The sequence below is a fragment of the Amblyraja radiata genome, chromosome 24 (assembly GCF_010909765.2).
Source record: "Amblyraja radiata isolate CabotCenter1 chromosome 24, sAmbRad1.1.pri, whole genome shotgun sequence".
NCBI lineage: Eukaryota > Metazoa > Chordata > Chondrichthyes > Rajiformes > Rajidae > Amblyraja > Amblyraja radiata.
Genome location: NC_045979.1, coordinates 3388221 through 3412827, shown reverse-complemented (window position 1 = coordinate 3412827; position 24607 = coordinate 3388221). Strand labels below are relative to the sequence as shown.

The window sequence follows — 24607 nt, the reverse complement described above, 5'->3', positions numbered from 1 at the left end:
GTGAGTGGGTGAGTGGACCGGCGGAGACAGCTTGTCACACACAGCCAGGCCAGGCAAGGTGAGGGTGCCCGGGGTGCCGGCTCAGACACAGAGCTGCGGCCGCTGGACATCATTCAGCCGGAGGGCGGAGGCTGAGAGACGGCAGGAGTGTGAGTTGGGGAGACTGGAGGAGGGAGGGGGGGTAGTGTAGGTTGGAGAGACGGGAGGAGGGAGGGGGTGGAGGTTGAAGACAGAGAGACCATGACTGCAGATCGGGATAGAGGAACGGGTGCGTAGAAATGAAGAGATGGCTTGTGTAATGTTCAAGGGAATCGAAGATGTACAGTTATAACGCAAAACAACCTCCCGAAGGAAATATAAGAATAGTCTGGAGAGATATAAATGTCGAAGCAGTTGTTGTGTGGGATATCCATCGAGATCGAAAAATTTGTGTACACCAAACTAATGATAGTCCAAACGAGTTCGATGTTATGTACCAAGAAGTTAATGGAAGGAAAAAACCGCACACATATCTACTGGAGTTAGGTGAAACTTGCATACTTAAACCCTTCAGGTGTTTTTTTCAAAGTTGGGGGTGATTCCTGAGAAACAGTGACGGAAAGAACTACAGATGCGGGTCAGGCAGCATCTCTGGAGAGCAGGAATGGGAGACGTTTCGGGTGGAGACCCTTCTTCAGCCCCTCTTCAGTAAAGTGTATCGATTGATGGGCACGAATTTAAAAATAGTAGAAGCATATAGCGGTGGAATAACGAGAAAGGGATAAACACTGGGCAGTGTCAGTTCGAAATTGAATTGTAGACGCCAACTACAAGCAAGGGTGGAGGTAAAGGCAGCTGATCGTTCATGGTTGAGATATTCCAGTTTGTCCAGGCGCTTAGACGAGTTATACAGTTACAAGACGACTTTGAAACTAGTACAGTATCTAGGGTGTGGGGGGGGGGGGGGGGGGGGGGGGCGGAGAAAGAGGGGATGCAAGGGTTACTTGAAGTTAGAGAAATCAATATTCATACCGCTGGGTTGTAAACTGAGATGACTATGATTTAAGGTAGTCATGTCAATTGTATCGCGGGAGCACACGCACACGCACACACCCAGGTATTAACACGCGAGGATCATGTCAAGTTAAGGGGAGGCAAAGTTGGTCAACTTCAATGTAATTCACGGCAAAATATTCTTGTTAGAGATCTGAGGATGGGCTTCTCCCGCCCGAATTGCGGGGTTGAAAGTGACCTGGAGCGGGGCCTTACATCGCCCGAGGCGGCTTAAACAGCCGCGGGACTTGCTAGCGCCCGCCGGGGGCTCCAACATCAAGACCCGGAGCAGGGCCTTACATCGCCCGGCGCGGCTTTAAATGGCTGCGGACTTGCTAGTGCCCGCCGGGGGCTTTGACATCGGGAGAAGAATGGAGAGCAGGGGAGAGACAAGACTTTGCCTTCCATCACAGTGAGGAGGAGATTCACTGTGATGGATGTTTGTGTAAATTGTGTTGGTGTGTGTCTTGGTTCTTTTCTTGTATGACTGCAGAAACCAAATTTCGTTTGAACCTCATGTGAGGTTCAAATGACAAATAAATGGTGTTGTATTGTATATATAGTGTGTGCGTAATTACAGGGAACAGAGGAGTGGTTCAAGATTTGCTTTGTGCAGATATACGTAACATTAATCCTTTCCCTGTTCATATTAAATGCAATGATATTATGAGTGATCAAGTTGAGGAATTGAACTTGCATTTCGCACTGATTATTCGCACAGAGAGAGAGAGAGAGAGAGAAGCAAATATTGAAAACTTTTTTTGACATTTTCCCACCCATTTCTCCCAACAGACAGAGATGTCAACGCTGACTTTTAAAAACAAGCTTGTCACGTTTTTGTGTTGCAAGTTCTGTGATCATATTTTGTGTGCCCGAGGTATGAAGGCAGTCCTGCTGTCCGACTCTGACGTGGAACTCTACTCCACCGATATCCCCCCTACAAGGTAAGGATCAGACCGTGACATTGCTCCCATTGTGCTGTTGAAAACACAGTTGGAAGACACAAATTTCCTGCCCCAGGGAGTCATTAAAACAAATCGCAAATTCGATTTTAAAGGGCAACATACTGGAGGAAGGAATAGATTATTCAGAATCTACTATAATAGAGTCAGATAAAGCTGTGTGGAGAACTGTGTGTAGTATTTTAAAAACAACATAGACTGGTTAAGCCTTATGGCCTGTTATCTCTGCTCTAAATTCTATGTAATTATTTCTTCATCTTTTTATGCTTAATAATTTGATCAGCATGGATCAGAAATTTATAGTGTTAACATTATTAGTCCCAGGGTCATACAGCACAGAAATAGACCCATCAGCCCTACCTGTCCGTGCCAACCACGGTGCCCAATCTATGCCAGTTCCACCTGCTACATTTGACCCATGTCCTTCAAAACCTTTTCTACCCATTCTCCTGTCCAAATGTATTTTAAATGATGTATTAGTACCAGCAGTGTGTCCCTTGTAGCCACCACTCTTTATGAAAAAATTGCCACTTCGGATTCTGAAAAAAATGTCCCCTCTCATACAGCGTGGAATCAGACCCTAAGGTCCAACTTGCCCACACCGACCAACATGTCCCATCTATGCTCACCCTACCTACTTGTGTTTGTCCCATATCCCCCTCAACCAGTCCCATCCATGTACCCATCTAAATGTTTTTAAACATTGGCGATAGTACCTGCCTCAACTACCTCCTCCGGTAGCTCATTCCATACATCCACCACCCTTTGCGTGAAAATGTTACCCCTCCGTTTCCTATTAAATCTTTCCCCCCCTCACCTTAAACATATGTGCTCTGGTTCTTGGTTCCCCTACACTGGGCAAGAGACTGAGTCTACCCGATCTATTCCTCTCATGATTTTGTACACATCTATAAGATCATCTCATCCTCTTGTGCTCCAAGTAGGTCGGGTCCTAGCCTGCTCAACCCCTCCCTAAACCTCAGAGGTGCCTGAGCTGAACACAATACTCTAAATGCGGCCTCACCACTGTCTTATATAACTGCAACATGACCTCCCAACTTCTATACTCAATACTCTGATTGATGAAGACCAAAGTGCCACCAGGTATTTGACCACCCTAAATACCTGTGGTGCCACTTTCAAGGAACTATGCACCTGCACTCCTAGATCCCTCTGCTCCACAACACAACCCATAGCCCTGCCATTCACCGTGTATGTCCTGCTCCTGTTAGACTTCCCAAAATGCAACACTGCACATTTTTCTGTATTAAATTCCTTCAACTATTCCTCAGCCCACCTGCCAAATCGATCAAGATCCTGCTGCAATTTTTGACAACCATCTTTACTATCGACAAAACAAACACTTCTGTGTCATCTGCAAACTTGCTAATCTTGCCCTGTACGTTCTCATTGATATAGATGACAAACAGTAACAGGCCCAGCACCGAGCCCTGAGGCACACCACTAGTCACAGACCTCCAGTCTGAAGAGCAACCTTCCACCATCACCCTCTGCTTCCTTCCATGAAGCCAATGTTCTATCCAGTCAGCTATCTCTCCTTGGACCTCATGCAATCCAACCTTCCAGAGCAGCTTACCATGTGGAACCTTGTTGAACGCCTTACTGAAATCTATACATACAACATCTACAGCTGTGCCTTCATCAATCTTTTTGGTCACATCATCAAAAGTCAGATTCATGAGATATGACCTTCCACGTACAAAACCATGCTGACTATCCCTAATCAGCCCTTGTCCATCTTGGTGAATGTATATCCTATCCCTACGAATACTCTCTAGTAACTTTCCAACTACAGATGTTAAGTTCACTGGCTTGTAGTTCTGAGCATTTTCCCTGCAGTCCTTCTTGAAGAGAGGCACAACATTTGCCTCCCTCCAGCCTTTATTTAACGATGACTCGTAAATCTCAGCCGGCGCTCCTGCAATTTCCTCTCTAGTTTCCAACAGTGTCCGCGGATATATCTGATCAGGACAGGGAGATTTGTCTACCTTCATACACGTCAGGACCTTCAGCAACTCCTCAACCATGATACTGACTGTGATTCACTTACCTTTTAATGGTGGTTTATTGTTACACGTGCGAAGTGCAAACGTCCAACAAAATTTTTTCCTTATCAGTCCAGTAGAGTATCACCATGCCACTCCAGATTAGCAGTTGTAGTGACATAGTCCAGTGAGCCCGCATGCAAGAAGTGCCATGTACGGCGCCATTTTCCAAGTCCAAGTCCAATCCAGTTGTTTAGAACGGTGCCCGATTCAGGCAAGCCCCAGGCTGCTGTAGGCCTCCAGTCATCGCCTTGCCTTGGTCAACCAGCAACCAAAGTCCTCTCCTCGCCCGTCCACCTTTGTTCCCTGAGCTGACCTCGAGGGCGCAGTAGGCTCGACCCTGGTTCCCTCTCCTCCCGACCTCTCTCCTCTCCCATCCCTGTGCATTCACCCTATCTATTCCCCTCTTTATTTTATATTTCATTAGTAATAGTCAGAGAGCGATATAACACAATATCAGCCCATTGGTCCCACTCCAATGTGACCAAGTTGCCTAACCGAGCTAGTCCTGCACCTGAAGAAAGACACAAAGCTGGAGTAACTCGGCAGGCAGCATCTCTGGATCGATGATGTTTTGGGTCGAGACTGATCCCTGGGATGGCAGGACTGTCATATGAGGAAAGATTCAAAAGACTAGGCTTGTATTCACTGTAGTTTAGAAGGATGAGGGGGATGATCTTATAGAAACATAAAATTATCAAAGGACTGGACAAGCTAGATGCAGGAAAAATGTTCCCAATGTTGGGCGAGTCCAGAACCAGGGGCCACAGTCTTAGAATAAAGGGGAGGTCATTTAAGACTGAGGTGAGAAAAAACATTTTCACCCAGAGAGTTGTGAATTTGTGGAATTCCCATGCCACAGAGGGCAGTGGAGGCCAAATCACTGGATGGATTTAAGAGAGATTTAGATAGAGCTCTAGGGGCTAGTGGAATCAAGAGATATGGGGAGAAGGCAGGCATGGGTTATTGATTGGGGACGATCACCCATGATCGTAATGAATGGCGATGCCTGCACCTATTTTCTATGTTTCTATGAGACCCTTCTTCAGACTAGTCCTCCACTTGGTCCATGGCCCTGCAAACCATTTATTTCTATGTACCTGTCCAAGTGTCTTTTGAATGCCACAACTGTACCCACTTCTGTTACTCCTTTGACAGCTTGTTCCTCATCCACACCACATCCTGTGTGAAAACGTTGCCCCTCAGCTTCCTTTAAAATCTTTCCTCTCTCACCTTAAACATGTGCATTCTAGTTTTACATTTCCCTACCCTGAGGAAAAGACCTTTGTCTATGTGCTCAATGTATTTCGGGTTGGGCAAAAAGTCACTCAAAACAAGGATAAGTGTTGTGGGAGTTAAGAGCCATAACTGGCCTCCTCATCCAGCATCAGAATGGAACTAAATGCTTTGGATGTCTTGACATTTCTTAAGCATACCCAAGAGAGTTTAATTATCATATGTCCCAACAGAACAATTCAATTCCTACTTGTCACATCTTAACAGGTCTGAAAAATGCAATTCACACAGACAAATATAATAATTTAAAAAATCAATACATTAATAATTGTAATAGTAGTGCCAAAAAAGTCGGTAGAGCAACCAAAGGCACAGTTCATAGTAGCTGAGGTTAATGTTGTGTGGAGTTCAATAGTCTGATGGTTGCTGGGAAGAAGCTATTCTTGAACTTGGTAGCCATGGTTTTCAGGCTCCTGTACCATCTTCCCATGGTAGAACCTAACCTGCAAAGTAACCTGGAAGGTAGAAAATTGTTGGTTTTAAGTTGCAAAGCAGGTGGGATAGAGAGGACAATGGAGATATCTGTGACAGGTTAAGGCAAAAGTTGCACTAGGAATAAGTTGTAGAAGTCCTCTGGTCAATGGATTTATGGAAACAGATCGAGTTATAATGCATAGTATTGTGAAATGCACACCGCAGAACATGGCTAGCATATCAGGCTGAGCTAATGAAGTAAAACAAAAACTGACCAATATCATGGATGGATATCTTGCTGCAGAACTAGGCCATTCTGATAGATAATGACAAGATGAGCTACCTGAATGCGCAATATTCAATAATGAAACCAGGAGGCTGTGATGTGCCCTTGTGGAAGATGAGGAGCTGGTCCCTTAGGTTTGGTTTTGGCCTCGTCACAACAGTTCAGTAAACAATGTCTGTTTGAACTCCACACCCCTCTCCCAGACCATAGGTATAGCTATGGGAGCTTGCATGGGCCTGAGATACATCCATCTTTTTGTGGGTATGTGGAACAGTTTTTGCTTCAGTTCTATGTGGGCCTTTCCTCACAGCTCTATGTCAATGACTACGTAAATGCCGCTTCCTGCAGATCTGAAAAATGTCATTACTCTTATTCCCAATTTCCATCCTGTTCTCATCTTAACATGATCCATCTCTGCCCATTATAGATCTCTCTGCCTCCAGCTCAGAACACCAACAATAATTTTACTGACCATTTCTGCCGTAAATTATCCATCTATGATATTGGTTCCATTTTCCTATCTCCATCAGGACAGCCACAGCCTTGGAATTCATAACATTTTACGGTTCTTAGTTTGTTTTATCACCTTCTTGCTGTTCCTATTAACCCAATGACCAAAGAACCTTTACAACCTGTCCCTGTGAGTACTATGGCCTCAACCTGTCACATTGTCCTATTCACCCCATCCATTCCTCCTCCACCCAACTCTGCAACGTAAAACTAACTTGTTCTTTTCTCTTTCCCACTTCTGAAAAAGGTTCCTACACACAAAACATTAAGTCTATTTATTGTTTCAGACACATTTCCTGACCTGCTGAGTTTCCAGCATTTTCTATTTAATCAAAATATTAAGGATCTTTGGGCGCAGAATTAAAACTGTAGATTGATGGTGCATGTGAGCCAATCACACACAAGCCAGCACCACTAACTCCACCCCTCCATAACACTTATACTAAGCCCCATTCCCGGCACTTCAGTTCGAGCAGCCAGAATGTATTGATAACCTGTTGTACTAAGTGCTGCTAAGTGCTCATTAAAGATGTGTTTAAATCACACAATGACTTTGGCTCATGTTTACAAAAACGTCCTGAGTTTGTACTATTACTAAAATGCAAATGACTTCCATTTTGTTCTGCTCTCCTCACTGGATGTGTTTCTATCTACACCTGCAAATCCTGGGCTTCGATCCAAACCCTCTACTCTTTGCATATGCTCCAAAGTGAGTGTCACACCTATTGTCAACCCACCAGGAAATACTGTTGGATGCTAATTGGGAATCCCAGGAACAGTATAAAAGCACACCGGCCCAGGACAAATTGGAGAACCAGCACCTCATATTTAGCTGGGGTAGCTTACACCCCAGCGGTATGAACATTGCCTTCTCTAACTTCAAGTAACCCTTGCTTTCCCTGTCTCTGCTTTCCTAGTACTCCAATCAGTCTGACTGTCCCCTGAATTAAATGTTATCTCTATATGCCTCATTTAATGTACATAAATGTGAAGTTATCCACTTTGGTGGCAAGAACAGGAAGGCAGATTATTATCTGAATGGTGTCAAGTTAGGAAAAGGGGAAGTACAATGAGATCTGGGTGTCCTTGTACATCAGTCACTGAAAGTAAGCATGCAGGTACAGCAGGCAGTGAAGAAAGCAAATGGCATGTTGGCCTTCATAACAAGAGGAGTTGAGTATAGGAGCAAAGAGGTCCTTCTGCAGTTGTACAGGGCCCCGGTGAGACCACACCTGGAGTATTGTGTGCAGTTTTGGTCTCCAAATTTGAGGCAGGACATTCTTGCTATTGAGAGAGTGCAGCATAGGTTCACGAGGTTAATTCCCGGGATGGCGGGACTGTCATATGTTGAAAGAATGGAGTGACTTGGCTTGTGTACACTGGAATTTAGGATGAGAAGGGATCTTATTGAAACATATAAGATTATTTAGGGATTGGACACGCTAGAGGCAGGAAACATGTTCCCGATGTTGGGGGAGTCCAGAACCAGGGGCTACAGTTTAAGAATAAGGGGTAGGCCATTTAGAACGGAGATGAGGAAAAACTTTTTCACCCAAAGAGTTGTGAATCTGTGGAATTCTCTGCCACAGAAGGCAGTGGAGGCCGATTCTCTGGATCCTTTCAAGAGAGAGTTAGATAGCGTTCTTAAAGATAGCGGAGTCAAGGGATATGGGGAGAAGACATGAACGGGTGGATGATCAGCCATGATCACAGTGAATGGCGGTGCTGCTAACAATCTTCCTTGAGCAGTGTCCTCTTTGATGTCTCGTTCTCACACTTCCTTATGTCTGTGTCTCCCTCTCCCCTGACTCTCAGGCTGAAGAAGGGTTTCGCCCTGAAACGTCACCCATTCCTCCTACCCAGAGATGCTGCCTGTTCCGCTGAGTTACTCCAGCATTTTGTGCCTATCACCGGTACTATTATCCTCCTTGACACAACTGAAATTATTTACAGCAGATATCCACAGTGTGGATGTAGTTGTTATTTTGGTGTGAATACTGGTGGAATGAACTAGAGGCGTGGTGGGCATGTCCCACTGACTGACACAGATTGCGGCTGTTACTTTATGCTGACTTGTTCTAAATTATAGGGCTGTGGACTTTATTGGAAATTGCTACTCCACAGAAAGCTGCAAGTGTAAAATAAAGGATATTGCATGTTTAAAATGGTAAGTCTGTTTTTATCTGCAATTTAAAATCTCATATGAATAGCCCTGGAGGAATAATGTCTGGATTCTGATGTTGCCACATGACAAGAATAACTAAATTGCTTCATCCTCAAGTAAAGTCACAGTAATTCCACCAGATTTATCAATGCTATCTGGATCCTGAAGGGATTTAGAGGTACACCATGGATACAGGCCCTGTGTACCACCGTCCATGCCAATATATACAACAGTTCAATGTTATCCCACTTTTGCATCCTACACACTGCGGGCGATTTACAGAAGCCAATTAACCTGCTCATCTTTGGGATGTGGGAGGAAACTGTAGCACCTGGTGAAAACACACATGGTCACGGGGAGAACGTACAAACTCCATACATACAGCACACATGGTCAGGTTAGGATCAAACCCAGGTCTCTGTTGGTGTGAGGCAGCAACTCTACCGCTGTGCTGATATTTCAGGCAGGTCCAATATTTCAATTAGGTCATAGCTGATCCACATTTAATCCATCTAGTTTTCTCTGTTCCATTACTCCTAATTCCATAGCATAAGAGAGATCAGCTCATTTGTCTTTTACTTTCATTTAAAAAAACAATTTGGCCCATTGTCTACGCCATTCAATCATGGCTGATCTATCTCTCCCTCCTAACCCCATTCTCCTGCCTTCTTCCTATAACCCCTGTCCCCCATACTAATCAAGAATCTGTATATCTGCCTTAAAAATATCCATTGACCTGGCCTCCACAGCCGCCTATGGCAATGAATTCCAAAGTCTCACCACTCTCTGACTAAAGAAATTCCTCCTCATCTCGTTCCTAAAGAAACGTCCTATTATTTTAAGGCTCTGGTCTTAGTGGAAACATCCTCTCCACATCCACTCTATCAAGGCCTTTCACTATTCAATAAGTTTCAATGAGGCCCCCTCTTCCTTTTAAACTCCAGTGAGTACAGGCCCAATGCTGTAAAACATTAATCATATGTTAACCCACTCATTCGTGGGATCGTTCTCGTAAATCTCCTCTGGACCCTCTCCAGCGCCAGCACATCCTTCCTCAGAAATGCGGACCCAAAATTGCTCACAATACTCCAAATTGTACAATATTCCAAATTCCCTTTCTAGTGAGAAGGAAGTCCATGTTTGGGGCACTATCCTTTATTGTCAGTGAGCATGTGAGGAAATACTGACAATCTCAGGCATGTCCGAGCAGCTTCGTCCTTGTCTCAAGGGAGGAGGCACGACGAACTCGGGCTGTTCACGCTTGGCTCAAGAGGAGGTGCTGGTGGTTTCAGGCCCGCCCTGGCAGCCCAGCTTATGGGCTTCAAGGAGCTGGCTCTGAAATCTCAGGCTTATCCCTGCAGTGCACTCTTGATTCAGGAGGAGGTGATGGCGGTCTCAGGCTTAACCTGGCAGCTCAGTCTTTGCCTCTGTGTGTGGGCGCGGTTCTTCGTGGGCATGTAAAAGACAATGATGGTCTCGGGCGTGCCCCTGCTGCTTAGACTTGGTCTCAGTGGAGGCTCTGGTCATCTAAGGCTTCTCTCCGCAGCTCAGTCTTGTCCAGACAACAGCGGCACTAGTGGCCTGGGGTTTGTCCCAGTGGCTCAGCCAGGGGTGGCACAGCGGTAGTTGTTACCTTAGAGCACGAGAGACCCGGGTTTGATTCGGAATATGGGTGCTGCCTATAGAGGGTTTGCACGTTCTCCCTGTGACCGTGTGGGTTTTATCCGGTGCTTCGGTTTCCTCCCACATTCTAAAGACATACAGGTTTGTAGGTTAATCTGCTTCTGCCAATTACAAATGTCCCTAGTGTGTAGGATAGTGTTCGTTTATGGGGTGATCACTGGATGGTGCAAACTCAGTGGGCCGAAGAGCCTGTTTCCAGGCTGTATACCTCCTTTTGGGAGCAGATGCGGCGTAGTCAGAAGGATTGAGATTAGTGGATAGCTATTCAGTTATGCATAGCGGCACAAATTGCTCTTATTCTCTTAGCAAACTGAGCAGTCAGGCATAACTTGATAGTGAATCATATCTTAATTAACTGTATGGAGTTCTTTGCAAAGTTCAGGAATATTTCACTTCCTTGTGATTTAGCTTTTAGCGATACAACATGGAAATAGGCCCTTCAGACCACCAGCGCCACGCTGACCATTGATTATCCATTCACATTAGAACTGTTATCCCACTTTCCCTACATATTGGAGGCAATTTACAGAGGCCAATTAACTTGCACTCCCGCACGTCCTTGGGATGTGGGAGGAAACTGGAGCAACACAGGGAGAACGTGCAAACTCCACACAAACACAACTCAAGGCCAGGATTGAATGTGAGTCTCTGGCGCTGTGCGGCAGTGGCTCAACCAGCATAGTTTAGTTCAGATATACAGCATAGAAACAGGCCCTTCGGCCCATTGAGACCTTGCCGACCAACATCACCCGCACACTAGTTCTCTATCCTACGCACTAAGGCCAATTTACAAAGGGCAATTAACTTACAAGCCTACACATCTTTGGAATGTGGGAGGAAACCGGAGCACATGGAGGAAACCCAGGCAGTCACAGTGAGAATGTACAAACTGTATGGACAGCACCTGAGGTCAGAATTGAATTGAGGTCTCTGGTGCTGTAGGACAGCAGCTCATTCACTGCACCACTGTGCCGCCTTAATTTAGTATTATCCAGTACAAGCCTGTGAGGTTATAAATTAAGGCAAAGATTCCTGAGCATTTTAAGAAAAAATCTAGTTTTCCTTTGTGCGTGCTTTAATATTCTGCTTGCAGTATGTAGTGAATATATGCTCTGCATTGATTTTCAATTTGTTGCTGACAAGAAGGTCATGATTCATCTTTCTGTAAATGTAAATGGACATTATTGCAGTATCTTTTGCACCACCATTGAAACAAATCTTGCATGCTCAACATGCTCTTCTTACTTTCAGTGGCAATGCCGTTGGCTACCATGTGGTCGTTCCATGCAAGTCTTGTTTGCTCTCCTGTAACAATGGGCATTTCTGGATGTTTCACAGCCAGGTGATCTATGCTGTCAATAGACTGGATTCTTCTGGTAAGCACATTGTCAGACTAAGGGTGGAAAACTGCAGAATAGTGCCTTTATTGTTCAGCCAGCTCGTGCTGTACCCGTGCAGGGAGATGGCAGCCTAGTTATTGTTTATCAAAATATGAAATATTATTTTGTCTGTCACCACGACTTTAAATATTATTGCATTGCAGAGATTTAAATGTTTGCACACTATTGTTTTCTGCGTTCCTAGTTATCTTGAGAAGCCATCTGCTTTAGCAATGATTGCTTCCACTGACATAGCATCACATTCCTGAGACTTTCATGAACTTTTATCTTTGTGGATATTTATAGGAATGTAAATGTGTGATGGTATCACGACATCTCAGATGTTTGTAATTCTATTTCTGAGTAATGGACGTCTGGCTGACCATGAAGAGCTCCCACTTTCAGGATTCCAAGATGAAGTAAACTACTTACTGCTGGGGCTACTCCTTGGAGTATATTTTATTTTACTGGTTGGTCTATTGCTGATGGAGAGCAGGCAGTAAATCATTTGGCAAAAATGATTAATGAACGGGAAACCAAGTGAAAAACCTGTTGAATATCAAAGGTTCTAAGGTTCAAAGGTCAGTTTATTGTCACGTATCAGTTAAGGTACAGTGAAACTCAAGTTACCAGACAGCCATACTAAAAATAAGCAACAAGACACACAACTACATAAAAGTTAACATAAACATCCACCACAGCGGAGTCCCCACATTCCTCACTGTAATGGAAGGCAATAAAGTCTAACTGTACCTTAGCTGGTTAAGTGACAATAAACGCCAACTTGAACTTTATTGTCCCGTGGTCGGGGCAGTCGAACCATCCGCAGTCGGGGCGATCGAAGCTCCCGCAGCCAGCGAGCGAAGTCCTCGCGTCTGGGCGAACGAAGCTCGTGCGGCTTGGAGCTCCCGAAGTCAGTCCCTAACGGCGAGCTCCACGATGTTAAAGTTCGCAGGCTCCCGCAGTTGGAGCTCCAGTCTGCAGTTTGTGCTATTGGTGCTTTGAGCAGGGAGAGTCGGGGCACTATAATTGATAGCAATGTTTATGGGGGCAAAATGTTTAAAAATAATAATTCCCAATTCTAGATGGAAGGAGATAATTCGCCTTGGTTATAATGCCTTCCACTGTCATCTTGTCTTCCAACACACAGTGTCATCTTGTCTTCCAACACACAGTATTCCTGTTTACCCAGTTGCCTACCGTTACTGGTGAAGTGATATCTTTGAGACAGACACAAAATGCTGGAGGAACTCAGCGGGTCAGACAGCATCTCTTGAGAAAAGGAACAGGTGACGTTTTGGGCCGAGACCCTCCTTCAGACAGAAGACATTTAGTGACCCAAAACATCTCCTAGTCCTATTCTCCAGAGATGCTGTCTGTCCCGCTGAGTTACTTCAGCTTTTTGTGTCTATCTTCAGTTTAAACCAGCATCTGCAGTTCCTGCCTGCAAATGATATCCTTGCATGAGTAAACATCTTTAGTCAAGGGTGGAGTGTATCATGGGTTTTAAAGCTCAACGGTTTCCATGCGCAGTTAAGGCATTCAATAATGAGATAAGAGGCAAAGTTGCGAATGGAACTCAGTGAAGCAGAAAAAATAATATTTTATTTCATCCAATCAAACCCATAAATGTACTACCTGTAAGAACACAAGAGCAGCTTTTCTCAATTTGCAGGCAATTGAATGGGAACATAATGTTTGTTTGGAGCAAATGGAAATGGAATGATCCTGCAAATGTTTTTCATTGAAATCTGGACATATTCCAGATATTTACAATGTTGCAACATTTGGATGTTGGATAACATTTCCACTTATTTTAATCACCATTTCACAATGGTTCAGTTCCAAGTGTAAACTGCTTATTCGTCCAAAATTCCTCAACTTGAATATTTCAATTTGAATGTTAGTATAAAATGTGCATAGGAGAAGGAATGAACAGCAGATGTTGGTTTATACCAAAGATAGACACAAAATGCAAGAGTAACTCAGGGGGATAGGCAGCATCTCTAGATAATAGGAATAGGTGAGGTTTCAGATCATTCTTCAATAGACAATGGGTGCAGGAGTAGGCCATTCGGCCCTTCGTGCCAGCACCACCATCCAAAGTGATCATGGCTGATTCAGATTCAGTTGGATTTAACCTCATGATTTTGTAGTACTGAATGTAACATGGGGTGGGGTGATGAGGGGGGGGGGGGGGGCCGGGACAATGACATGTTATAGAGGCATGATGGCTGAAGGACAGCAGGACGCACCAATAATCAAAGGAAGAACACTGGATGCGAGTGGTGATGGAGATTTGCGTCCAGCTGCGGTATGAGAGTGAAATATAGAATTAAAATATATATAATAGTGTAGATAGACACAAAGTGCTGGAGTAACGCAACAGGTCAGGCAGCATCTGTAGAGAAAAAGGACGTGTGGTGTTTCAGATTGGAACCCTTCTTCAGACTGAGAGTAAAGGGGAGGGAACTGGAGGTATGATAAGGCCAGAATGACCAAGGAAGGGTGGAGCCCATAATGGCCCATTGTTGGCTGAGGAAAAGGTGATAACGAAAGGACTGAAGGGTGCGAACAGTGGAAATAGTATGATGACCAGGGTGGGGGAGGGGGGGAGAGAAAATTATGCAAGAGTTACTTGAAATTAGAGAAAGTTCATACCCTGAGCTGCCCAAGCAGAATATGAGGTGCTATTCCTCCAATTTGCTTGTGGTCTCACTCTGACAGTGGAAGAGGCCCAGGACAGAAAGGTCGTTATGGGAATGGGAAGGAGAGTTAAAGTGTTTGGAAACTGGAAGATTGTGTAGGCCAAGGCAGATTGAGCATGTGTTCGGCGAAATGATCGCCCATTCTGCGCTTGGTCCCACCAATATGTTGGAGCCCACACCTGGAATAGAGGTACAGTCGCTGAGGATGGAGGAGGTGCATGCGAACCTCTGCCTCACCTGGAAGAACTGACAGCGATCCTGGATGGAGTCGAGGGAGGACAGGCCCGTACGAAGCTTTCCAAAAAAGGGGGGTGGCATTACAGGATTACAAAAAACTTAATGTGAAATAGTGTACATCATGAGCGCAAAGTGTGAAGTCCCTCGATGCCGGGATCCAGGGCCCGCTTAAGGGTCCTGGAAGCTCAGGGGTTTTAGATGCTCTCTGATGCATTCTGAGCCTTATTTTGGAGCATTTTTGCACCAAATGTATGACCAATATTTCTGAAATTAACAGGAATCTGAGAGGTAGCTTTTTCACACAAAGGGTTACTGGGTGTATGGAACGAGCTGCCAGAGGAGTTAGTTAAGGCTGGGACTATCCTAATGTTTAAGAGACATTTGGACACGTACATGGATAGGACAGATTTAGATGGATATATGGGCCAAACGCGTGTGATTGGGACTAGTTTAGATGGGACATGTTGGTCCGTGTGGGCAAGTTGGGCTGAAGGGTCTGTTTCCACACTGCATCATTCTATGACTAAAATGTGAAGAAGAAAAATGAATGTAGATAAGTAGAGCAGATTTAAAAGAGGAGTGAAATGTAAAGGCAGAGAGAGATTTATGAGTGGAAAGGAACATAGGAAAGGAGAGGGGAGAGTGGGCTTGGGCAGATGGGTGAAAGGAAAATAGACACAAAGTGCTGGAGTAACTCAGTGGGTCAGGCAGCATTTCTGGAGATTATATTTCGGGTCAAGACCGTTTTTCAGTAATATTCATGATGCGGCATGCATAGACATTCGCGAATGTTACCTAAACCATCGTGAGCTACTTTGTTACGGTGCTTGCCCTCTCCTATAATGTCTCTGCTGCCTTGGGTGATGCAGGACAGGACACGAGCTTTGGGACATGGTGTGAAGCTGTTGCAGTCTGTCCCAGCCTGGTAAAAACCTGGATGGAGTGGATGTGGAGAGGATGTTTCCACTAGTGGGAGAGTCTAGGACCAGTGGCCACAGCCTCGGAATTAAAAGACATTCCGTTAGGAAGGAGATGAGCAGGAATTTCTTGTCAGAGGGTGGTGAACTGTGGAACTCATTGCCACAGACAGCTGTGGAGGTCAAGTCAATGGACATTTTTCAGGAGGAGATTGATAGATTCTTGATTGATACGGGTGTCAGAGGTAATGGGGAGAAGGCAAGAGAATGTGTTTGAGAGGGAAAGATAGATGGAGCCATAGAGTGATACAGTGTGGAAACAGGCCCTTCGGCCCTGCATCTGCACTAGTCCCACCTGCCCACGTTTGATCCATATCCCTCCGAACCTGTCCTATCCATGTACCTGTCTAACTGTTTCTTAAATGTTGCGATAGTACCCGCCTCAACTACCTCCTCTGGCAGCTTGTTCCATACACCTACCACCCTTTGTGTGAAAAACATACCCCTCAGATTCCTATTAAATCTTTTGCCGTTCATCTTAAACTTATGTCCTCTGCTCCTCGATTCACCTACTCTGGGCAAAAGACTCAAACATATCTATTCAAATCATGATTTTATACACCTCTATTAGATCATCCCTCATCCTCCTGTGCTCCATGAAATAGAGTCCCAGCCTACTCAACCTCTCCCTATAGCTCTGGCCCTCTAGTGCTGGCAACATCCGCGTAAATCTTCACTGTACCCTTTCCAGTTTGATGACATATTTCATATAACATGGTGCCCAGAACTGAATACAATACTCTGAATGCGGCCTCACCACCTTCTTATGCAACTGCAACATGACCTCCCATACTCCATACTCAGTCCCGCTGAGTTACTCCAGCACTCTGTGAAACGTCACAGAACAGGTCAAGATTAGCAAGTTTGCTGATGATACAGATGTGAGTGGTTTTGCAAATAGTGAAGATGGTTGTGAAAGATTGCAGCAGGATCTGGATCAATTAGCCAGGTGGGCAGAGGAATGGTTGATGGTTGCATGGTTCCTTGAAGGTCGTTTCGCAGGTACATATATCAGGTGGTCAAAACGTATTTTGGCACTTTGGCCTTCACAGGTCAGAGTATTGAGTATAGAAGTTGTGAGGTCGTGTTGCAGTTGTTTAAGACGTTGGTGAGACCGCATTTAGAATATTGTGTTCAGTTCTGGGCACCATGTTATAGGAAAGATGTCAAATTGAAAAGAGTACAGAGATCCCCATCCTGGATCAGTCCAATCAGGGTTGCGTCGTCCGCAAACTTGAGAAGCTTGACAGAGGTATCTGTGGAGGTGCAGTCATTGGTGTGGCGAGAGGAGAGGGGAGAGTACGCATCTTGCGGTGCTCCTATGCTGAGCGTTTGCGGGTCCAAGATATGCTTTCCCGTCTCACATGCTGCTTCCTGTCTGTCGGAAAGCTAGTGATCCACCGACAGAGGGGTTCAGGCACAGTCAACTCAGAAAGTTTGGAGCGTAGTAGCTCTGGCACAATGGTGTTGAACGCAGAGCTAAAATCAACAAACAAAATCCTCGCATAGGTCCCCTAGCGGTCTAGGTGCTGGAGGATGAAGTGCAGGCCCAGATTGACTGCATCATCCACAGATCTATTGGCCCAATATGCAAAATGCAGAGGGTCCAGCAGAGGGATTGTGATATTTTTCAGCTTGGCCAGCACAAGCCTTTCAACTGTCTCCATGACTACAGAGGTCAGTGCGACATGCCTGTAGTCATTAAGACAAGTAATCCTTACCTTTTTGGGTGCAGGGACAATAGTGGAGACTTTGAAGCAGGCAGGGACAGTACATCTTTGCAGGGACTGGTTGAAAATGAGTAATTGGGTGTGAAGTGTTGGTGGGGGTGGGAAAGGGTCCATTCATTTCATTACTGGAGTCTTGCCTTAAGTAGGTGTGAGGTGGTGAATGGGAAGGAGAGGGTGCAGGGTCCATTCTTTGCAGAATGGGGTCTGGCTGTGTTTGTTGGGGAGGGGGTATAGGGTTATGTTTCTGATTTTCAAACCTGCAGTAAAACTCATTCAGGTAGTTCGTCAGCTGACGATTGTCCAAAGAGCGGGGGGCTTTCCTCTTATAGCTGGTGATTTCTTGCATGCCCTTCCAAACTGAAGAAGAGTCACTAGCTGAGAACTTGCTCTTCAACTTCTCAGAGTACCTTTCCTTGGCAGCTCCGATTCCTCTTCTCCGCTCTTTATCGATTAGGCTATCTTTTAACTCTTTAACGATTAGGCTATCGGCTTGATGCATATTTGACCCCACCCCCCTCCCCCTCCCCCCCCCGCCCGATCTCGAAATGGAAATGTTACATGTGTATATAATGATCCCATTAAAATGTGTATTTATGTCACAAACTATGGAATTCATATTTTTCAGTATTATTATCAAGGAAAAGAAAGCAGTTCCAATTGTTTGATATTATTTGATATTGTTTTAAATTATTCATATGGAGGAGAAAATATAATAGCTCTAAAACCTACCTTAATTTTGCAATCTCACTAGAGAAAATCCCCCTTTCCCTCTCCCATCTCACTCTCCCCTTCCCCGCTCTCTCTCCCCCTCCCACATCCCCCCCATGGGCCAAGCGGGGGTGGCGTGGGCCCAGTGGGGGGTCAGCGAGGTGGCGTGGGGTCAGCGGGGGTGGCTTGGGCCCAGCGAGGGTGGCGTGGGCCCAGCGGGGGTGGCGTGGGCCCAGCGGGGGTGGCGTGGGCCCAGCGGGAGAGGCTTGGGCCCAGTGGGGGTGGCTTGGACCCAGCGGCGGTGGTGTGGGCTGAGCGGGGGTGGCGTGGGCCCAGCGGGGGTCAGCAGGGGTGGCGTAGGCCCAGCGGGGGTCAGCAGGGGTGGCGTAGGCCCAGCGGGGGTGGTGTGGGCCCAGCGGGGGTGGTGTGGGCCCAGTGGGGGTGGCTTGGGCCCAGCGGGGGTGGTGTGGGCCGAGCAGGGGTCAGCGGGGTTGGCGTGGGCCCATCGGGGGTGGCGTGGGCCCATCGGGGGGTGGCGTGGGCCCAGCGGTGGTTGCGTGGGCCCAGCGGGGGTGGTGTGGGCCCAGCGGGGGTGGTGTGGGCCGAGCAGGGGTCAGCGGGGTTGGCGTGGGCCCAGCAGGGGTGGTGTGGTCCCAGTGGGGGTGGCTTAGGCCAGTGGGGGTGGTGTGGGGCCAGCGGGGGTGGCTTGGGCCCAGTGGTGGTGGCTTGGGCCCAGCGGGGGTGGCTTGGGCCCAGCGGGGGTGGTGTGAGCCCAGCGGGGGTGGTGTAAGCCCAGCGGGGGTGGTGTGGGCCCAGCGGGGGTGGTGTGGGCCCAGCGGGGGTGGTGTGGGCCCAGCGGGGGTGGTGTGGGCCCAGCGGGGGTGGTGTGGGCCCAGTGGGGGTGGTGTGGGCCCAGCGGGGGTGGTGTGGGTCCAGCGGGGGTGGTGTGGGCCCAGCGAGGGTGGTGTGGGCCCAGCGGGGGTGGTGTGGGCCCAGCGGGGGTGGCTTGGGCCCAGCGGGGGTGGCTTGGGCCCAGCGGGGGTGGTGTGGGCCCAGTGGGGGTGGCTTGGGCCCAGCGGTGGTGGTGTGGGCCGAGCAGGGGTCAGGGGGGGTGGCGTGGGCCCAGCGGGGGTGGCGTGGGCCCAGTGGGGGTCAGCGGGGGAGGCGGGGGTGTGGTGGCCCAGTGGTGGTCAGCGGGGGTGGCGTGGGCCCAGCGGGGGTGGCGTGGGCCCAGCGGGGGTGGCGTGGGCCCAGCGGGGGCCAGCAGGAGTGGTGTGGGCCCAGCGGGGGTGGCATGGGCCCAGCAGGGGTGGCGTGGGCCCAGCGGGGGCCAGCAGGAGTGGTGTGGGCCCAGCGGGGGTGGTGTGGGGGGAAGATGGCTTGGGTCCAGATTCAGCCACTCCCGCCCGGCGATGGGAGGACAGTCTCCTGGTCATCAGGCAAGCCGTTGGTGAGGCTCCGATGCCGCGGATGGAGTCGCTGGACCGGACGGGCAGACACCGCACACCTCCTCCCCCCCCCCGGGCCCGGAGAAATGGGCACTCCCTTGTCCCACGGGCCAGAATTTCTTTCCGATTTTTTTTTTGCTTCTTCTTTTTTTTTTTTTTTCCCCTCTGGATTTTTTCTTACTCTGGGGGGGAAAGGGGGGTGCGGTCGCACCCAAAGCACCCCCCCTTCGGACGGCCATGGAGGAGGTATAGGGACAGGTGTTGCATCTCCTGTGGTTGCAGGGGAAGGTACCTGGGGATGGAGGTGATTTCAGTAGGAAGGGACAAGTTAACCAGGGAGTTGCGGAGGGAGAGGTCTCTGTGGAAAGCAGATAATCGTGGGGATAGGAAGATGTGACTAGTGGTGGGATCACTTTTATCTTGATGTATGAAATAAATACTGAAGGGAAAATTAATGTCACTACTAACTGTGCAACTCATTTGATTTCAGGTGTTGATTTCCTTCTGTGGGGGAACTTACCCGATACAGAGGATGATGAGGATGAATATAATCTATCTGAAGAGGAATTCATCAGATAATGAACTGAGAAGTCAAGACATTTCAATTTCGGTGCTTTCCAAATATTCTGTATAAGGTACCTTGACGTTACCTCAAAGTTCCTAAGTGCGTTGAATCCACTGTAGTGGGGAACTGCAGTTAGTGGACCAGTGTGAGCTTGTTTGATACTCTCTTCGCCAGGAATATATGTGCTTGTGCATAGACTGATGAGGAACAAGTGTGCACCAAGCCTATTTGCTAAGTTGTGGAAATTTTGCAAATCTGTTGGGAGAAAGCAAGCATAGAACTTTGCTTTTGATAGTAGGTTAACTTTGGTTGGACTTACCACTGGACACGAACATGAATGACAAGCGAAGAACCTTGTGATTGCTGGAATCGGGAAAATACCCTGCCGCTTCTCCATAATGTTTCAATGATTTTATGCAATGTAATATAATAGCTCTTTAAAAATATTCTATTTGCACTGAGAAAACATCTGAGATGGAGAATTTATTTTCATAGGGATTTATTTATTTTGAGACCAACTTTTTCAGAGATAACTTTATCAGATTCATCATGAAATTCGCAATTGTTGCCCCTCATTCAAGAGTTATGGCTGTGCCGAAGAAAGAACTCCATTAAAAAAAAATTGCTCCACGACACAGGGACAGTGCGGAATTTTCTCATCATATTTTCAATGGAAGAAGCAATGTAAACCTGCAAAACAATGGATTCATGATTAAATAATAAATTTGGACAGTTTGAAATGCTGCATAATCTTGTCCATCCAGATCGCAACCCAAACCTGTTTTGGCTACTTGATTTCTGGCTTTGAAAGTCACTTTGGGCACCATGACAATAATGTGAAGGACATGTAAAAGCGGTAAATATTCAGCAGATGAGGCAACATCTGTGTAGGGAAAGCAGCGTTAATATTTCCTTGCATCATATATCCAGTAATCTATTTTATAATGGAATAGAAATTGCTGATCAACCCAAGAAGGACCATAGCAACAGCATTTAACTGCTGTGTCTACACTGGAGATGCAATAGAAATGTATTTTCTATTCTCAAACCTGGTATTCAGGTTTGAATTTTTCGACACATTACCCGTTTATGTGGGTATTAGATTTGCAAATGACACTTCAGCTTCAATGAGACGATTACTGACAATGGTGAATGAAGGACAACTCGATACACTTTACTGTATTTCATCTTGTTATTTTACCAAAAAATACATAAAGGGAAAAATACAGAGAAATAAACATTGAGAAACGCTTGCCCAGACTAGGTGAATCGAGGACCAGAGGATGTAGGTTTAATGTGAAAGGGAAAAGATGTAATAGGAATCTGAGGGGTAACCTTTTCACACATGGTGTGATGGGGGTATGGAACATGCTGCCAAAGGAGGTAGTTAAAGCAGGTACTATCCCAATGTTTAAAAATCAGTTAGACAGGTACATGGATAGGACAGGTTTGGAGGGATATGGGCCAAACGTGGTCCAGGTGGGGCTAGTGTAGCTGGCTGGTGTGGGCAAGTTGGGCCGAAAGACCTGTTTCAACGTTGTATCACTCCATGACAGTTATTACCTAGTTTTCTTTGTTATATGAAATGTAATTAGCCACACATGTTTTTTATATTTAATATTAATGGCAGCAATGCAAACCGGAAAGAGAATTAGCTTGGAACTTTTCTGAAAGCTAGCTTTCTTTATGTTAGCTTTACATACACTTTCTGTGGCAGGCAAGTTTTATGTATGTGCCTTATGTACATAGCTTATGACAAAATGGTCACTCACCAATTTATCATTTTGACTAAGTCATGTACCTGGCCCATGCAAAAATGTTTTCCACTAAGGGCTAAAATGATTTCATTTATTGTATGAATGAATAATGTCTGTGTGTAAAGTCCAATATACCTATCCCATGAATATGGGAATGGAATATGTGATTAGTTTGAAACTGTAAAGATTACAATTATTTGTACAAAGATCTATCAGGCAATACTCTTGCATTATTCACAGTGTAATCAGAACAGTTTTGCTGTCAAACCAATTTTCTTTAGTTGTTGCATTGCTTCACAATTTACACAAGATCTCCATCTGTATGTAAACCAATCAAATACCGTAGAATACTGCACACAATCCTCTGGGTTTTGTAATCTCACCTCAGCTCTTTGGAGGATGCCTGTGCCTGTCAGACCGACTTCTGTCCTTTCAAACCATTAGTAAAGCTGGGACAGCTTGTTGATTAGTTTAGCTCAGAGATATAGCGCGGACACAAGTCCTTCGGCCCACTGAGTCCGCACTGACTAGCGATCCCTGCACATTAACACTATCCTACACACATTAGGGACAATTTAACACTCATACCAAGCCAATTAACCTACAAACCTACAAACCAGTATGTCTTTGGAGTGTGGGAGAAAACTTGGAGAAAACCCATGCCGTCACGGGGAGAACATACAAACTCTGTACAGACAGCACCCGTAGTCAGGATCAAACCCGGGTCTCTGGCGCTGTAAGTGCTGCAAGGCAGCAACTCTACTGCTGCGCCACCATGCTGCCCGATGCTCATAAAGAACAAAGTGCCTTTATCTGAAGTTACTTTTGGGAAATCTGATATAAATTAAAAGCTGAATGCTTTGTGTCGATAAAAATTCATTTGTGTTTAATAGAGCAATGAACAATCTGCTGGAGGAAGTTAATGTTACAGGTCGAAACTCTGAATCAGGGCCAGATTCCAGGATTCCTAGTCTCTGGTTTCTCCAATAAAGTTAACTAATTTAAGACAAGAAAAGTTGTGAAAGAAATCGGCAAAAGATATGGACCAGCGGTTCCAGGTTTGTTTCCCAATTTGTGTTAAACCAGGTCACTAGTAGATATGTTATCAGTGTCACAGACATAGACATAGAAAATAGGTGCAGGAGGCAGGGCTGCCAACATTGGGTGAGAGTTGAGAGTGAGAAATTACGAGGTAGCATTGCGACCGGGGGGGGGGGGGGGGGGGGGGGGGGGGGGGGGGGGGGGGGTGTGGATGGGAGGAGGGTGTTCAGGTTTTTTGGGTTACGGCCCGTGTGCCTTAGGTTGCCGCACCCTGTCCTAGATGTTTGGCCTCATTGTGGTCCTCCCCATGTTTTACAACCGATTCACCTGGTTAGTTTTATCTCCGGCTGCTTCTTGTTGTCGGCGGCTGCAGATCCAACCAAGTAAGAAGAGAAGAGAAGAGATGCGACGTCGCTCACAGCCGCCATCAGACGCGCTTCCACAGACCGCACAGATCGTTGTGATATGTCGCAAAAAGACAAACTGTGCAGGGACTGAAGACAGCGTGAGAATTCTGTCATCAGCGTGAGAATTGGCTGAAATGCGTGACTCTCACGCTCAAAGCGCTCAAAGCGTGAGTTGGCAGCCCTGTCTAAGGCTAGGATGTGACAACAGATGCACAGGGAGACACATACACAAAGGAAGACACACACACACACACACACAGGGAGACAGACGCACACACACAGGGAGACAGACACACACACACACAGGGAGACAGACGCACACACACACAGGGAGACAGACACACAAACACACAGGGAGACAGACACACACACACAGGGAGACAGACACACACACACACAGGGAGACAGACACACACACACACACAGGGAGACAGACACACACAGGGAGACAGGCACACACACACACACACACAGGGAGACAGACACACACACACACACACACACACGGAGACAGACACACACACACAGGGAGACAGACACACACACACAGGGAGACACACACACACACACACAGGGACACACACACACACCTTTCCTTCCCCCCTCCATCCTCCCCCTCCCTCTCTTTCCCCCCCTCCCTCTTTCCTCCCTCCTCCCTCTTTCCTCCCCCTCCCTCTTTTTCCTCATGCTTCCTCTTTCTCCCTTTTCTCCTTCCCTTCTTTCATCCCCTTTCTACATTCCCTCCCCTGTCTCTCTTTGCCTCCATCCCTCCCTTTTTTTTCTCTCCGTCTCTCTCTCTTTCTCCCCTCCCTCTCTTTCCCCCCTCCCTCTCTTTCCCCGGCCGCCCAATGGAATTCTGGCGGGCACGGTGTTGCGTGGATTGGCGGCGCTGGCGCTGCCGTGTGAGTTGAAGGGCAGGAGGGAGGGAGGGAGCGAGGTTGCCGCGGCAGCCGGAAGCGCAGCGCTCGCAGACGGCTCACAAAAGCGCTGGCACCCGCTGCCCGGGACCGACGCGCTTCCCCAATCCGTGCAGATCGCTGTCATGTGGCGCAAACTTGAGACAAACTGTGCAGCAAAGATCCTATAGCTCCGCTACAGCTCCGCTATAGGATCTTTGCTGTGCAGGGACTGAAGACAGCCTGTCAGCGTGAGAATTCTGTCTTCAGCGTGTGGGCATGAGAATTGGCTCAAATGCGTGAGTGTCACGCTCAAAGCGTGAGAGTTGGCAGCCCTGAGG

The 24607-nt window shown here is 46.9% G+C and overlaps 1 protein-coding gene across 1 annotated transcript; it reads left to right on the top strand.

The window, feature by feature from the left end:
- On the top strand, positions 1-20631 carry LOC116986698 (protein FAM72A-like). The gene is made up of 5 exons (XM_033042274.1): positions 1-149; positions 1825-1976; positions 8656-8733; positions 11665-11789; positions 20091-20631. The coding sequence occupies exons 2-5, from the start codon at positions 1831-1833 to the stop codon at positions 20177-20179; spliced, it is 438 nt and encodes a 145-aa protein (XP_032898165.1). The 5' UTR covers positions 1-149; positions 1825-1830; the 3' UTR covers positions 20180-20631.
- Positions 20632-24607: the final 3976 nt, after the last annotated feature.